The 15583-nt window shown below is 37.5% G+C and overlaps 1 protein-coding gene across 1 annotated transcript in view; it reads right to left on the reverse strand.

The window, feature by feature from the left end:
* Positions 1-15583, reverse strand: part of LOC150095898 (uncharacterized) — a 308002-nt gene that overhangs the window by 279524 nt on the left and 12895 nt on the right. The window contains exon 3 of the mRNA XM_090409558.1: positions 5511-5546. Coding sequence (XP_090265684.1) covers positions 5511-5546 — 36 coding nt within the window. The remainder of the gene's footprint in view (positions 1-5510; positions 5547-15583) is intronic.

Below are 15583 nucleotides of genomic sequence, written 5' to 3' on the forward strand. Positions count from 1 at the left end.
GGTACTGGTTTCAATATTTTTTGGATTTTTTTTGGGGGGGGGGAGTAGCCATTGGCTGAGAAAGTGTTGAGAATGTGGTTTAGTTCTATGGTTAGGGCATTGTCATTTGAACAGATAATTTAGCCCTGTTGCGTAGTATCTTAATGACTCCATATTGTTGCGAAGAGGGGTGGTGGGATTGTTAGTGAATGTATCTGCCTGTATGGGTGGGTTTTCTATAGATGAGAAAACTAAGGTTCCATCAGTTTGGCAGGTGACTAGTGTCTAAGAAAGGAAGGCAGTTGTTTTTTTCCACTTCCAGGGTGAATTGAATTCTGGGGTGTTGGTTGTTTAAGTGTGTTAGGAAGGAGAGGAGTGCATCAGAGCCAAATGGCCAAATAGTGAACACATCATCAACATGGCTAAGCCAAATGGTTAGTTTTTGTAGAGCAGAGTTTAAGGCTTTCTCTTCAAAAGTCTCCATATAAAAGTTGGCCAAGGGTGGGGAGAGTGGAAAACCCTTGGCCCCTCTATTTGTTGTAGAATTTTCCTTGCCAAACAAAATAGCCCGAGTTCAATGTGAACTGAAATAGGGGTGTAATATCGGGAGGAAATTTAGCTTGGATTAGCTCTAAGGATTCTTTGAGTGGGACATTTGTGAATAAGGAGGAGACATTAAAACTGACCATTATGTCAGTGTGTTTAAGTGTAAGGTTTTCTACGCTGGCTTTGAAGTGGGCTGAGTTTTTTATGTGTGAAGGTGTGTTGCCAGTATAGCGTGAGAGAGCTTTGGCCATATGTTTAGCTAATTTGTATGTGGGGGAATTAATGCCATCCACTATGGGATGTAATGACACATTTTCCTTATGTATTTTTGGGAGTCAATAAATACGGGGGGGGGGGGGGTACAGAGTTAAATGGTTTTAATTTGTTAGTGATTTCCACAGGCCAAGAAGTGACCTTCTTAAGGAGCCTGTGGAGTTTTCTAATTTGTGAGTTGGTGGAATTGTACTCGATAGGGAGGTAAGTAGCACGATCTAACAATAGCGTTTTCAGCTTACCTGTGTAATCCTTTTGGTTAAGCAATACTGTGGCGTTCCCTTTATCAGCTTTGGTGACTATTATTTTCTTGTTTTTCTTTTATTTTTGTAGAGATTTAATTTCCTTACTGGGCATGTTGGCTTTTGGGGATTTAGCTTTGGTCAGAACACAAGCCACATCCAGTCTAATATTGTTGGCGAAGTGGTTTGGAAGGTGTCGTATCGCACGTTCAATTCGTATCATAATATCTTCAGCAGGAATTCTTCTGGGTGCAATGGCGAAGTTGTTGCCACGTGCTATGGTGTCAAGTGCTTCAGATTTCACACTAAATGATGAAAGGTTGACTACCGTTTCGATAGGAAGTTGTGGTTTCGAGATCAAGTTCTTTTTTAAATTTTCAAATTTTTTGATGTGTTGATCTCATACTTTTTTAAATTCTTTCTCCGCTGCAGTGCACGAGATGTCGTATAAAATAGACCAAATTTCATGGCTTAAGGTGCTTGAAAGGTGATCTTCGAATGCCTGGATAGCTAAGTTAGTCATTCAGGAAATGGCGAATCGTAGCGATTTATTCCCTGAGCAAAGCTTGGCTGGCACGGTTACAAATACGAAGTGCCTTTTGTGAAGAGAAACAGTGCTTGAATTTGACACAGTTAGGAATTACCTGTTATCCTGGCAGCATTTTAGGAAGGCGAGATGATTCAGTTGTCTTCATAGCTTTAACTTCATTTTACGGTAATGGCGTGCTTTACGTGCGATATCATCTCCGTGGATTATCGCAATTCTCATGGAAAGGCTTATACGTTGGTTATGTATTTTTTATTAAATAATTTAAGGAAAATTACAACGTAAATTAGGATATACATTACAATAAATTTTAATATATTTCAATATTTCGACAACATCACGTTGCCATTTTCAGGGAATTTAAGAACAAGACACGTGCACGCAGGCACAACAAACAGTAAGTGAGGAAGAAGCAGGAAGCTATTATTTCTCCTAAAGTCCCCCCCCCCACTAGCGGGCAATGTCGGTATTCTTGGGCTGAAGGTCTTCTGATGTAGGTTTCCCAAATTTGAGGCAGTCATGCAGCCAAATTTGTTGAGGTTCGGATTGTTTCTTAGGGCTGAAGCTGATTCCATCAAAAGCATTTCATATTTGTATTTACTACGGTGTATTATCATGGCTTTCTTCCACTGTATTCTATGGCAGGTATCCAGCGCATGGTCAGCAAGAACAGAGTGGCTGTATTAGTGAAACCAGATGTAGTTCTTATGTTCTGAAATTCTGATATTTGCTGTCCTGCCTGTTTGGCCAAAGTAGGACAGCTTACAGCTGCCTTGTTACAGACCACATAAAATGGCATCCCTTATCCGCTCAACTAAAAACCAACTTCCTCCCCCCTCCTAGACCTACCTGGTGTATACCAGGTCCCTTGCAGCTGTAAGCTGTCCTACTTTGGCCAAACAGGCAGGACAGCAAGTATCAGAATTTCAGAACACAAGGACTACATCTGGTTTCACCAATACAGCCACTCTGGTCTTGCTGACCATGCGCTGGATACCTGCCATAGAATATGGTGGAAGAAAGCCATGATAATACAGTGTAGTAAATACAAATATGAAAGGCTTTTCATGGAATCAGCTTCAGCCCTAAGAAACAATGCAAACCTCAACAAATTTAGCTGCATGAGACTGCCTCAAATTTGGGAAACCTACATCAGAAGACCTTCAGCCCAATCGCCCAAGAATACCAACATTGCCTGCTAGGGGGCACCATCAGGACATTAGGAGAAATAATAGCTTCCTGCTTCTTCTTCACTTACTGTTTGTTACACGAAACACATCATATCCTTCCATCTCTATTCGTGCCAGGATGTTATCTTCCAACCATGTCTCACTTATTCCGACAATCATTGGGTGAACAGACGCAATTAGTGCAACGATTTCGTCTGCCTTGTTTCTTATACTTCTAGCATAGAAACACAACAGCTCATTTCTGGATCTACAGCTAGTTCCATTGATACTGCCACTCCCTCGATGTGATCTCTCCATGCTCGACTGGGGCCATTTCCCTTTCTGCTTCTTCATTTTAAAACCCTTTTCAATTCTAACTGTTTCCTCTTTTTTTTCCATAAATTTAATACTATTACTAATATAATACTAATTTCATTAAATTATTTAGCAAAAAAATGCATAACGAACATCTAAGCCTTTCCACGAGAAATAAGTATCTCGGGACATCATCAGCACAGTAGTTTAAAACAATAATAGGAATAACATACAGTTAGGGCGCATGATTACAATAGAATCTCATTAAACGTGCAAACATGTTACAGAAGTAAAAAATAAATAAATAAATAAAATAAATAAATAAATAATAATAATAATAATTATTTTACACAATTTTGTATGACAATTTCCCATACTTTAGGAATAGTAAGAGCGTCGTCATGATAAAGTAGATCCCATTGCTGTTCCTTCTTCTTGCTTGTAAATTTGACCTTTCCAGGTGAAATAATCTGATGCAATAACAAACTTGAACAATTCAACTATATCAGACGGAAATCACCAAACCTAGCAAACTTGTTTCTAGAACACCTTGAGGAAAAAATATTCACTTTTGAACCCAAACCAAAAATTTGGTTAAGATATGTCGATTACGTATTTGCAGTCTGGGATCATCCTGAACATGAATTACAACTGTTTCAGATAAAATTAACCTCCTTCATCATCGCATCAACTTTATGTTAGCAAAAGAATCTCCACAGGGTATCTCCTTTTTGGATTTACACATCCAAAGAAAAGAAGACGGTTCCATCGCCACATCTGTCTTTCGCAAGCCTACATTCTCAGGTTGCTACATTCACAACTCTTTCGCTCATCATGCATCTCAGAAATCTGGTATTATTAAATCACTAGTTTCCAGAGCACACAAATTCTGCTCCTCTGAAGAATATTTAAACCAGGAATTAGAAGTAATCAAAAATACAGCCATCCTAAATGGATATAATCCTAAAACAACTCAAAAAATCATCAGTCACTTCTCCACACATGAAACCAGACAGGAAGAAGTCCATAGGATTCCCATACCTTACGTCAAAGGCATCTCCGAACGTCTTTCTAAAATTATGAAGAAATACAATTTTGTCACTACTTACAAACCTATCAACCAAATTTACAACTTGTTACCTTCTCCTAAGAACAAACTCTCACTTTTGTTGTTGCCTGGCGTTTATGAGATTCCATGCTCATGAAAATTGTCTTACTTTGGACAGACAGGTAGGTCTGTTCAGAAACACATCTCGGAACATCAAGACCACATTCGTCTTATTAAACCGCAGACATCTGGCCTCTCTCAACACGGAATTGAAAATCTAAACCATAGGATCCATTGGGAAAAGTTTAAACTTTTACATAGATCTTTATATAAACATGAACGCTTATACAAAGAAAGTTCTGAAGCCCTACTACACAAACCAAGCTTAAACCGCAACGACGTTCTTACTATTCCTAAAGTATGGGAAATTGTCATACAAAATTGTGTTAAGTAATTATTTTTTATTTATTTATTTTTTACTCCTGTAACATGTTACGCAAGTTTAATGAGATTCTATTGTAATCATACGCCCTCACAGTTTATCACAGTAAACTGTGATGTTTATTACTGATGTTACAGTAAACAACTACTGTAACATCAGTACAATAGTTTTTTTAAACTACTGTACTGATAATACTTCCTAAGATACTTAGGATGAAATATTTACAATTAAATAATTTTCACTGTGGTTAATACGTGTGTTTCTTTTAATTATGACCGCACCACAGGTTTTGTGATTTAAAAAAAAAATAAATAAATAATAATAATAATAATAAATAAATAATAATATTATTATCTAATGGGAGCCTCCCAATATACAGAGATGAAATTATGAGAATAAGGCTTCCTTATTCCACTGTACATGGTTTCAAAAGCTAAATGGCAGAGTGTGGGTCTAGACGTAAGTGTAGAACAGACAGACAGACAACATATTATAATATATCTGGAATTTGCCAATCTCATTAACTTTGAAATGTAGGATATCTTCTTTTAATACCATTTAGGCTAATCAGTCATTAAAATTAAATACATGTGTCATTTGTGTTTAGTGTCTTCATAAATTTTATGATGCCAGCATGTTAGTACATAAGGCTAAAACAAAGGGGGATAAAGGATAAACTGATATTTTCTTTATTTGAATAAGCTTGTACTTTTTGTGTGAAATTAATATCCAACTTCACTATGTAAAACTTTGGCACCAGTAAAACAAAATTTTCATAATTTTTTATCGCATTCTGAAATTACCAGAATTTCAGTCATTAGGGTGTCTCTAATTCCTTCATTTAGCATGCTTTTTGTTTAATATTTCTACTTTTTGTGAAAAGAATAACATGTTTTATGACTACTAATTATAGGTAAATAATTATACAATTAAACTGGTACTCTCTTACTTTCGGACCTGGAAGACCATCTTTTCCCATTGGTCCCTATTAAAAAAAATAAATATATAAATAAAAACAAAAAAAGAGAAAAAAAATTTTTAATTAAAAAACACAAAAAATAAAAAAAAAATTATAAAGAAAAATAGTGATCAAAATGAAACATCAATATTTCTAACAAGAAGTTAATGAAGATAATGCACATACAGTATATATACAGAACAACAGGAAAAATGTCCTTGATTTTTTGGACTGTATAAAGCATGGCCGAAAATCTAATAAGAACAGTTTCATAAGTTGGTTAAAATTTATATAAACAAAAAAAAAAAAAAAAAAAAAAAAATATATATATATATATATATATAGCTCCCATAATTCAGTTGGCTTAGAATATGGCTTTTGATTGGAAAGGCCTTGTTTTGAATCCCATCTTGAATGCAAAAAAACTTTTATTAGGTTCTTTGCATCCTATAGATAAGATTCAAGCTCAGGAGTTTTCAACTGAAGATGAGTTAGCTATTCTCATATGAAGCAGCAGGGTTTTTTCCTCTCTTAGAAACTCAGGTTTTTCCACAAAATAGGAAAATTGACAGTTATAATGAACTATGGCTGTTGCTTGCAGATAGGATTATTTGAAGCATTAATCAACTTTCAAAGAAGTCAAGTTATTACTGTGATAGGTAATCAAACATAAAATGCAGGAAAATATGAGAATGAGAAAAAATATATTAATCATTCTTAAAATTTTTGGAGATTGGCATACTTAAGGAGAATAGAAGCACTTGTGTTACAGTAAACAAAATATGAGACATATAACCATACACAAAAGTTTATTAATAAAATGCATACACAGACTCTCAGATCACCATCAGTGTAATATATATATATATATTACAATTCAAAAGGCAGGATAACAACAATGGATTTAGAAAACCACATACTGGGTTGGTATATAACGGATATGAGGTTGATGCCTGCGCACGCATACGCATGCACACACACATAATCCATCAGTTCCTGTTTTAGGTTACCAAGGATGGAGTAGATGACATGCTCTACTAAGTAGAGTTTTGATAATGCTAATTTTTAAGATGGATGATGTGCCAAATCCTGTTGTATGTATTGGACCATAAAGGTAGGTTTAACTCACTGTCCACTATATCCTCTAAGTCTCGGTTTCACTGACTACTTACAGCAAATTTCCATTAATATGATACTCCATCTACAATGACCTTTGTCCATAATACATAACTATACATTTAGAGGCATTAACTAAATGATTATTTCCCCAGTTAAGCTGTTCACATCAGACTGCAGGTATTCTGAATTAGAGATATCCCTTACCATACACCCTAACTCAGCATCTTCAACACACAACTGAATGTTTTCCTCTAGTCCATCCTCAATATTAATATCATATAAGTTAAACAACAATGGTTGAAATACAGAACTGTGTAATATACCATTGGTTACACTTCTTCTCTTTGACCTGGTACCCCTTCATATTACTCTCTGATGCCTGTCAGTTAGCCAATCTCTTATCTTTATCACAAGCCTATTTTGCATATCTATCCATTTGAGTTCATATAAAATCTTGACATCTTGAGTCTCCTGTCAGATGCCTTAGCAAGATCCAGAAATATTGTAGCATATCCATTCCCCTTAATCTAACTCAGCTATCACTTTATTACAGAACATTAGTAAATTGCTAAAGCAATACCTTGAACAATACTCAATTTTAACATGTTATCTTCTACAGAGGATACTGGTGCTCTCTGTCCACCACTAGGTGTGATTCCTATTCAGCCTCTCCAAAACTTTGATGAGATATACTGTATATTGGATATTGGAATTATCTGACTCTCCTTCTACTCCATAGGAGTCATGTGTTGCGACTCACGTTGAGCAAGCAGGTCAGTGGCATAGCTTAGCTCTCGTGCATGTTCCTTCAGCACCATTGCCAATATCTCATCCATTTTGAACTGTCATATTTAAATCAATTCTTTGTGTAACAGCTTTAATACCTCTAGCACATTCACATATATTATTTCATCTACTTTTTTCCTCTTAATCCAGAAAGCTAATGGTTTTGCCTAGAATATGTATCTTCCTTCGCAATTAACAACTCAGTTGTTTTCTAGTAGATTTGTCATTTTAAAATCAGCATTTTACTATCAACAAATATAATCTTCCAGGGCCATTCTTCCATTTTCTTGCTAAATAGCAATAAAATTCTCATGGTACTCAGTGCAATGTTCAGCTAACTTCTTTTAGTTTATATTTTCCTTTTTACTCCAGCTATTAATCTCCTGGCATGCTCTTTATACTGGGCCAGAGATCATCATTAATCTGATATGATATCAAATTATCACACAACTATCAAATAATCATCACAACTGGTGCTAATTTCAAATTACACTTTCTGTAAACACAAACAATTCCCTGCTGTCCTCAACAGTATTTCCCTCACCATTTCTACCCAGGAAGATTATATTACATTGTTCCATTTGTTCCTTGGCAATATATCCCTCGGACCCAACCAAGTTTAATTATGCAGTATGTTTGGGCACACTGACTCAATCAATGCTAACACAGCTCACTCACTGCTGATATGCCATGCATTATTATACAGACATAACAAGGCTGTTTTCTTTGAGGCCATCCCACTGGAGATCCTCTATATCTCAGTCAATACTGTTGATGATGCTCTTTGATTGGAATCATCTGGATTCCAATAAAAGATTTGGAAAAACTGTTCTAATGGTTTGTTCACCTGAAGGTGAATTAGTCAATCTCATACAGAGGTAGCATTCACACAGAGGCATTACAGCTGGAGCAAGTTGTCCTATTACTGAGCTAATTTTGACAGCACATAGTATGACACTTAACCTTGTAGCACACAGTATGATACAGAACCTTGTAGGATCAACCCTTTCTTCACCCTACAAAGAAATGAAAGTCTTGGTTAGAGAGAAAGTTTTCAATAAAAAGGAGGGAGGTTTCCTCTAAGATCAAAGTTATGTAGAGTGTTTTCAATATGCCAAATTTCTAAGCCATATTTATATGCTTTTTTCCATGTCAAAGAGAACAATACTAACTGCTTGTGTGTTAAAAAAGCATCTCTAATGGATGTTGCTAGTCATAATAAATTATATAGTGTAGAATAATGTTAAAGGAACCCATATGTGTCTTGAAAAAAAAAATTTCTTGAGGGCAAAAAGTTTTTGCCTTCAAGAAATCATACAATACCAAAGGTACCCATTTTTTCAAATATTTTGCATAAGCAGCTAATCAGAACTTTAGTCAGCAATTTGAAAGGCAATAATAACTGTCTTTTGGCAGGATTCCAGAAATTCATTCTCACAGAAAAGTCTTTTGAATAAGTAGAGCAGGTGAACTGATGATACTCATAATGGGTATCATCTGCATAAAGGTATTCATTGCATCTCATGTTTTTTTTTTGTTTTATTTTTAATTCTCTAAGATGTAATCCATTATGTTTGCAAACTACCAGGTATTGATAAAGGGGAATGATTTTTGGCTTTTGGATGTGTTTTGGATATGAATGATTTTTCATGAGTAAGAACACATTAATTTTTTTTTTTTTTTTAAATTCAGTCTATAGAGATTGCAAGTAAATCTTATTGCTCAGGTGAAATGAAATCGTGAGGAAGTGGGACAGACATGCATGATAATATACTGTTTGAAGCATCTTTACTGTTGTCTTCTCAACACCACAGGGTTTTTCCCTAGATGATGATTTGTTGTGTGTATAATTCTTCTTTCCCTGCTAAAATGGTATGTTCTGCATAAAAGATATTTTGAATCTCCTTCCACCTTTGGCATGGTTGAAAGTAGGCTGTTCTTTCTTGCAGTTAGCATATTTGGGTATTTTCCTCCATGGAGTCAAAAGACTCATCGTGGGAGGTCCTTCCTAAGAACATAAAGTCTGTCAAGACTCGTCGAGGGGAGGTCCTTCCTAAGAACATAAAGTCTGTCAAGACTCGTCGAGGGGAAGTCTCCCCCTAAGAAACACAAAGTCTATCATACCACTCCTTAAACTCATTGACCGTTCTCGCTCTTACCACTCCATCAGGTGAGAGCCTTTTGGGAGGATGGACACAGTCTCCTGAATGGAGTTTTCCATGGATTTTGGGGAATTCTGTAATAATTTCACCTTCTGCATAAAAAAAGGATGATTTCTCAATCAGTTGCTTATCTGTTGTATCATAAGAAAATATTCTACATGTTTAGATAATGCTGATGTTTCTGTTTCTTGTTCCTCTTCTATACTTTTTGTGGGATGCTTGTTGATTAAGGAAATTGATAAACTACTAGAGGATGAAAGACACATTCTCAGATTAAGGCAGAATTTAGCACTTCATCTCACATGATCTGTCTTAGCATACATGGCTAAAAGAAATACTTGATTTCCTTTCTTGAGTGCAGAGCAGACACTCCACAAGAACAGGGCATACAGTAAGAAAAGTATCGCATTGTTAATACATGGGTGAGTCATCAGCACTCAAAAGATAAGAACATGTAAGATGACTGCAAAGTATGTGGAGCCTAGTAAGAACCCATCCTTTTTTGTGTGTCTAAATTGACCAGCCTGCCAACTCTTAATTTCAGGATTAAACTAATCAATTTATTTGTCAGTGGTTCTTGTCATGATGGCTGCAAATGATTAATTACCTTTTCATTTATAAAGTGTCTGTAGTCTATATGGAGGAGGGAAAAAATATATGCAGAGAAGTATGAACTGACTTTGCAGCTGCAGTCTTATTTCCCTTACAGTGATTCGATCATGAAATTTGTACTTCCTGATGGAGACACTACTTCAAGCTGCCTAGGACTAAAAATTAAACATGTGGCAAATGTAACCGAGAAACAAAAAAGAAAAGCAAAACAGATGATAGTGCTAGTTGGAACTAATGATTTAAGTGGCAATGGATCTGGTACAAGAGAGGATATTATTATTATTATTATTCAGGCCTCCATGGAGTCAAAAGACTCATCATGTGGAGGTCCTTTCTAGAAAACACATAGTCTATCATACCACTCCTTGAACTCACTGGCCATTCCTGCTCTCATCACTCTATCAGGCAATGCATTCCAAGGTTCAATTACCCTCTATGCAAAGAAACCACTCCTCACCTTCTTGCTCGCGGCTTCCTTTTGTAATTTCCAGAGATGGTCTTTTGTCCACGATCCTTCCCATTGCTCCACCAAGCAAATAAACTCGCCAGTGTCAACCCTGTAACTACCTCTCAACATTTTGAAAGTCTCAATCATATCACCTTTCCTTCTATTTACCAAACTCAGCAGTCCACATTCCCTCCACCGATCCTCATAACCAACATTGTATAGTCCTCAAACCATCTTTGTTATCTTCTTCTGTAACCTTTCCACAGTTAATTTAGTCCCTTCAAATGCTGGGGACCAAATCTGGGAACAATAGTCTGAGTGTGGTCTGATCAGGGCTTTATATTGGGCTGTTGCAAATGAAATGGCCGATTTTAAGGACGACTGGAAAAGAAGAGAATAAAAAGAAGAAGAATACCTGTTACATCAAAATAATCTCCAGCAGCATCAATGTATTGTTGCCAATGTGTGGTAAGGTCATTTATATCACATTTGTAAAAATCAGTGTCTCTGGAAGTGATGAAGTCCTCTACTGCCCGATAAATTGATGTGTCGTTGGCAAAGCATTTCTTGGACAAAAAATGGCTCAAGTGCCAGAAAAAAATGGTAATCTGTTGGGGAAATGTCAGGAGAGTATGGAGGATGAGGCACAATTTCATATCCCAAATTGTTGATTTGCTGTATGGTTGACACTGCTGTATGTGGTAGGGCAATAGGGCTCCCGACTCTAGTTATCCTGAAGCAATAGGACTCCAGATTCTATCCTGAAGCAATAGGCCTCCATGTCTGTTCACAAGTGCTGGTTGCTTAAGGCACAATTTGTCATGAATTTGCCGCATATCTGTACATTATTACCGGGCTGGTAAGTATGACAAGCTTAGGTGTGTGCTTGGCTCAATGCCATGGCATGTAAAACTGCAAGGGCTGGATGTTGATAGTGCATGGGAGGTGGTTAAGAACTGTTTGCAGGAGGCAATAGTTGACTGTATACCAAGAGTCCGAATAATAAATCAAGTAGGGGTTAAATGGATGAATAACACTATTAAGCTTGAGCTGCAAAAAAAGAAACAACTGTGGAGGGAATTTAAGGAGAAGGGTGACCATCAGGCGCAGGAACAGTATAAAGCTCAGGCCAGGATGGTAACAAGGGTGGTAAGAAAAGCAAAAGCAGATTACGAAAGGAAATTGGCCACGCAGGCTAAAGAGAATCCCAAACAGTTTTTTCAATATATTGCAAGTAAAAGGAAAAATGCTCATGGTAGAATGATCTTAAAAAATGCTGAGGGTAGGGAGGTAACCGAATCAGTCGATATTGTGGAATTACTGAGCGAGCACTTTGCAAGAGTATATCATCCAGGTGGTGACTTTGCAGGAATGGAAGAACCAACAGCTTATACTGGAATTGTGATGAATGAAGTAGAGGTAACTAGTCTATTACAGAACCTCAATGTCAATACATCTGTGGGATTGGATGGTATACCAGCTCGTGTCGTAAGTGAAGCGGCCAAAGAATTGTCAGTGCCCTTGACCATTTTGTTTAATTTGAGCCTCAGGACTGGGTCAGTCCCAAGGGGGTGGAAAGAGGGGAAAATAGTTCCACTGCACAAAGGTGGTTCCAATGCTGCTGTTGAAAATTACCGGCCAATCAGCATAACAGGAATCATTATCAAGGTCTTAGAGAAAATAGTCAAGAGGAAAATACAAGATTGGATAGAAGAAAATGGCATACTGTATCGGGGACAGCATGGTTTTGTGAAGGGTAGGTCATGCCTCAGTAACTTGCTCACGTATTATAACACAGTGACGGCTGAACTGGATAAGGGTAATGGGTTTACAGTGATTCTACTGGACCTTGCTAAGGCCTTTGACAGGATACCATATGGAATTCTAATCAGTAAATTGCAGCATATGGGAATGGACATAGGGTTGGTGATATGGATAGGAGGGTGGTTGACGGAGAGATATCAGAGAGTGGTTTACTCAGGAGTAGAGTCCACAAGACGGCCTGTGACTAGTGGTGTGCCACAAGGATCTGTTCTTGGACCACTGCTGTTTAATTTGTTCATAAATGATATAGGAAAGGATCTGAAATCATCCTGCAAAATTTTGACGTCATCTGCATAGTGAATGCAGATGACGTCAAAATTTTGCAGGATGATTTGGATAGATTGGAGGTCTGGGCTAAGGAGAATGGATGTCAATTTAATGTGGCAAAATGTAAGGTTATGCATTTTGGGGTGAAAAGATTGGCGGCAGTTTACTGCATTGGTGGCACTGTGCTCCAGGAAATTGATGAGGCACGAGATTTAGGAGTGTTGGTGGATAAGGAATTGAAATTTAGGGGACACATTGCAAAAGTGGCCAAATCAGCTCATCAAATCACTTGGTTGCTGAAGAATATGTTGACAAGCAGGTTACTGTTCCTCTGTATCGAGCCTTGATAAGACCCCATCAAGACTACTGTGCTCAGATTTGGTCACCTAGGTTTCTTCTTGATGGGGAGGAGGTGGAGAGGATCCAGAGGCGAGTGACCAAGATGATAGCAGGTCTGTGGAATGAACCGTATGAGAACAGGTTGAGGATTTGTGGGTTGCAAAAATTGGTTGATAGGCGGAGGAGGGGAGATATGATTGAGACATTCAAATTACTGAAGGGTTTCTATAAAATTAATTCAGAAGATATTTTTGAGAACAGGGCTGGTTGTGGGAGGACTAGGGGACATCCATGGAAACTGGGCAAAAGTGTGGTTAGTAAAGGTGTTAGAGCTGGGTTCTTTACTTTTAGAGTAGTGAATGAGTGGAATGCGCTCCCTGAGTCTGTGGTGGATGCTGTGACAGTGAATGAGTTTAAGGCGAGGTATGATAGATACTGTATGAATGTCAAAGAGTTGTGATGAATATGATTTGGGGCCTCCCTCGATGAGTCTAATGACTCCCTGGAGTTGCCCATAATAATTGTAATAGTAATAATAGTAATTATCGAGCTGCATTTATCATTTCACCTCATGGAAGGAATGAGTATGAATAACACCAGCAGAAGACCACCATACAGTAAACAACATCTTCATTGGATGCAGAGGTGCCTTTGGAGTCCTTCCTGGAGAATCTTTCACTCCTAACCACTGCGACGGACGTGTACGATTGTCATAGAATATATGCACTTCTCATCCATAGTCACAATTCGTTGCAGGAACCTTTCTTCTTTACTTCTTAAGAAAGAAGAGCACACTTCCAAACGCTGTGCTTTGTTTTCATCAGTGAGTTCGTGAGGCACCCACTTGTCGAGCTTCCTTACTTTTCCTATTATTGCCAAGTGCCATGAAACAGTTGAGAAGTGTACATTTAGTGTCTGGGCAATCTCTCGTACAGTTTGTTGTGGATCTGATTCGATTAAATCCTTTAATTCATTCAAATCAATGGAGGAAGGACAATGGCCACAGGGTTCGTTTTGTAGCCTCAAATCTCCTGAGCGAAATTTTGCAAATCAACGGCGAGGGGATCTCTCATTAGTTGTTCCTCCATCAAATGCTTTATTGATGTTTTTTACTGCAGCCACTGCAGAATTTCCCAATTTGAACTCATAAAAGTATAACAACCTTAATTGACTGGGTTGCATGATTGACTTGATGTCGGTAGTGTTCAATGTTTAATGCTTGTTGAACGAAACAAATACTACAATTGCATCACCCACGTGTGACGCTGTCACATGACAAAAAATTTGCATATACCTCTGTGCTCACTTTCTTCAGCAACCAGTAGAAACCTGACAGTCATTCAACGGCCATTTCATTTGCAACAACCCAATATAATGGAATGACAACTCTTTTATATCGGCAAGTCAGCATCCTACTCACTATTGCAACAATCCTATGGGTTACCTTCACCACCTTTGCAATATGTTCCCTGAATTTCAGGTTTCTATTAATCATCACCCCCAGATCTCTTTTGTCTCCTCTACTTCCTCAAGTACAGTTCCTCCAACAGAGTATGCTGCCTCCCATCAATGTATCCCAAACTTGAATACTTTACATTCTGCTGCATTAAACCTTTACCCCATTCATTTGCCCATCTGTCCAATTTATTCAAATCCACTTGCATGGCTGCTACATCTGCACTATCACTAATAACCCTTCCTAGCTTCACATCATCTGCAAACAACTAAATATCCCCCTGCAATCCACTAACCATATCATTGATATAAAGGTTAAACAATACAGGTCCCAGTACTGAGCCCTGTGGGGATCCCACTTGTAACCTTCTGCCTCCTTGATACTGCCACACCATACACAACTCTCTGATACCTATCAGACAACCAATCCTGAAACCAGTTGACTAACCTGACAGATAAACCCATGTACTGTAACTTAAATATCAGCTTATTGTGTGGCACCCTGTCAAAAATAGCAGAAAAAACACCTTGCAAAATCCAAAAAAATAGCAGAATATGCCTTTCCCTCATCAACCACTGTTGTCACATTATTATAAAAGGCAATCATGTCACTAAAGCAAGAGCACCCTTTAACAAATCTATGTTGACTCTCACAGATAACATTACCTTCATCTGCCGAATGCTGTATTTGGTCCCTCACTAATTTCTCCAAGATCTTAACAACTACTGATGAAAAACTGGTTTATAATTTGACATTTCCAGTCTGCAACTGCCATTATGCAGTGGCACTGTCTTACCTTAGAAATTTAAAGTTAAAGAAGAAATCTGAATTATCATATTTGCCAGCATATAAGATGCACCCCCCTTTTTGTTTGTACACATTTTTTAGGAAAAAAAACTTTATCACTGAATATTATAATGAATTTACAGTATTTCAAATATAAAGTAAAAAGTAGGTCTACTTTCAACAAATACCTAATATAACTAGGAAACAGTACCCACCTTTTAATCTTCTTCGTCAAAACCCAGAAATTCATCTCCAGAGCTAAATG

This window comes from Typopeltis vanoorti, chromosome 19 (assembly GCF_054136105.1).
Source record: "Typopeltis vanoorti isolate ZY-2024b chromosome 19, IOZ_Tvanoo_1.0, whole genome shotgun sequence".
Classification (NCBI taxonomy): Eukaryota; Metazoa; Arthropoda; class Arachnida; order Uropygi; family Thelyphonidae; genus Typopeltis; species Typopeltis vanoorti.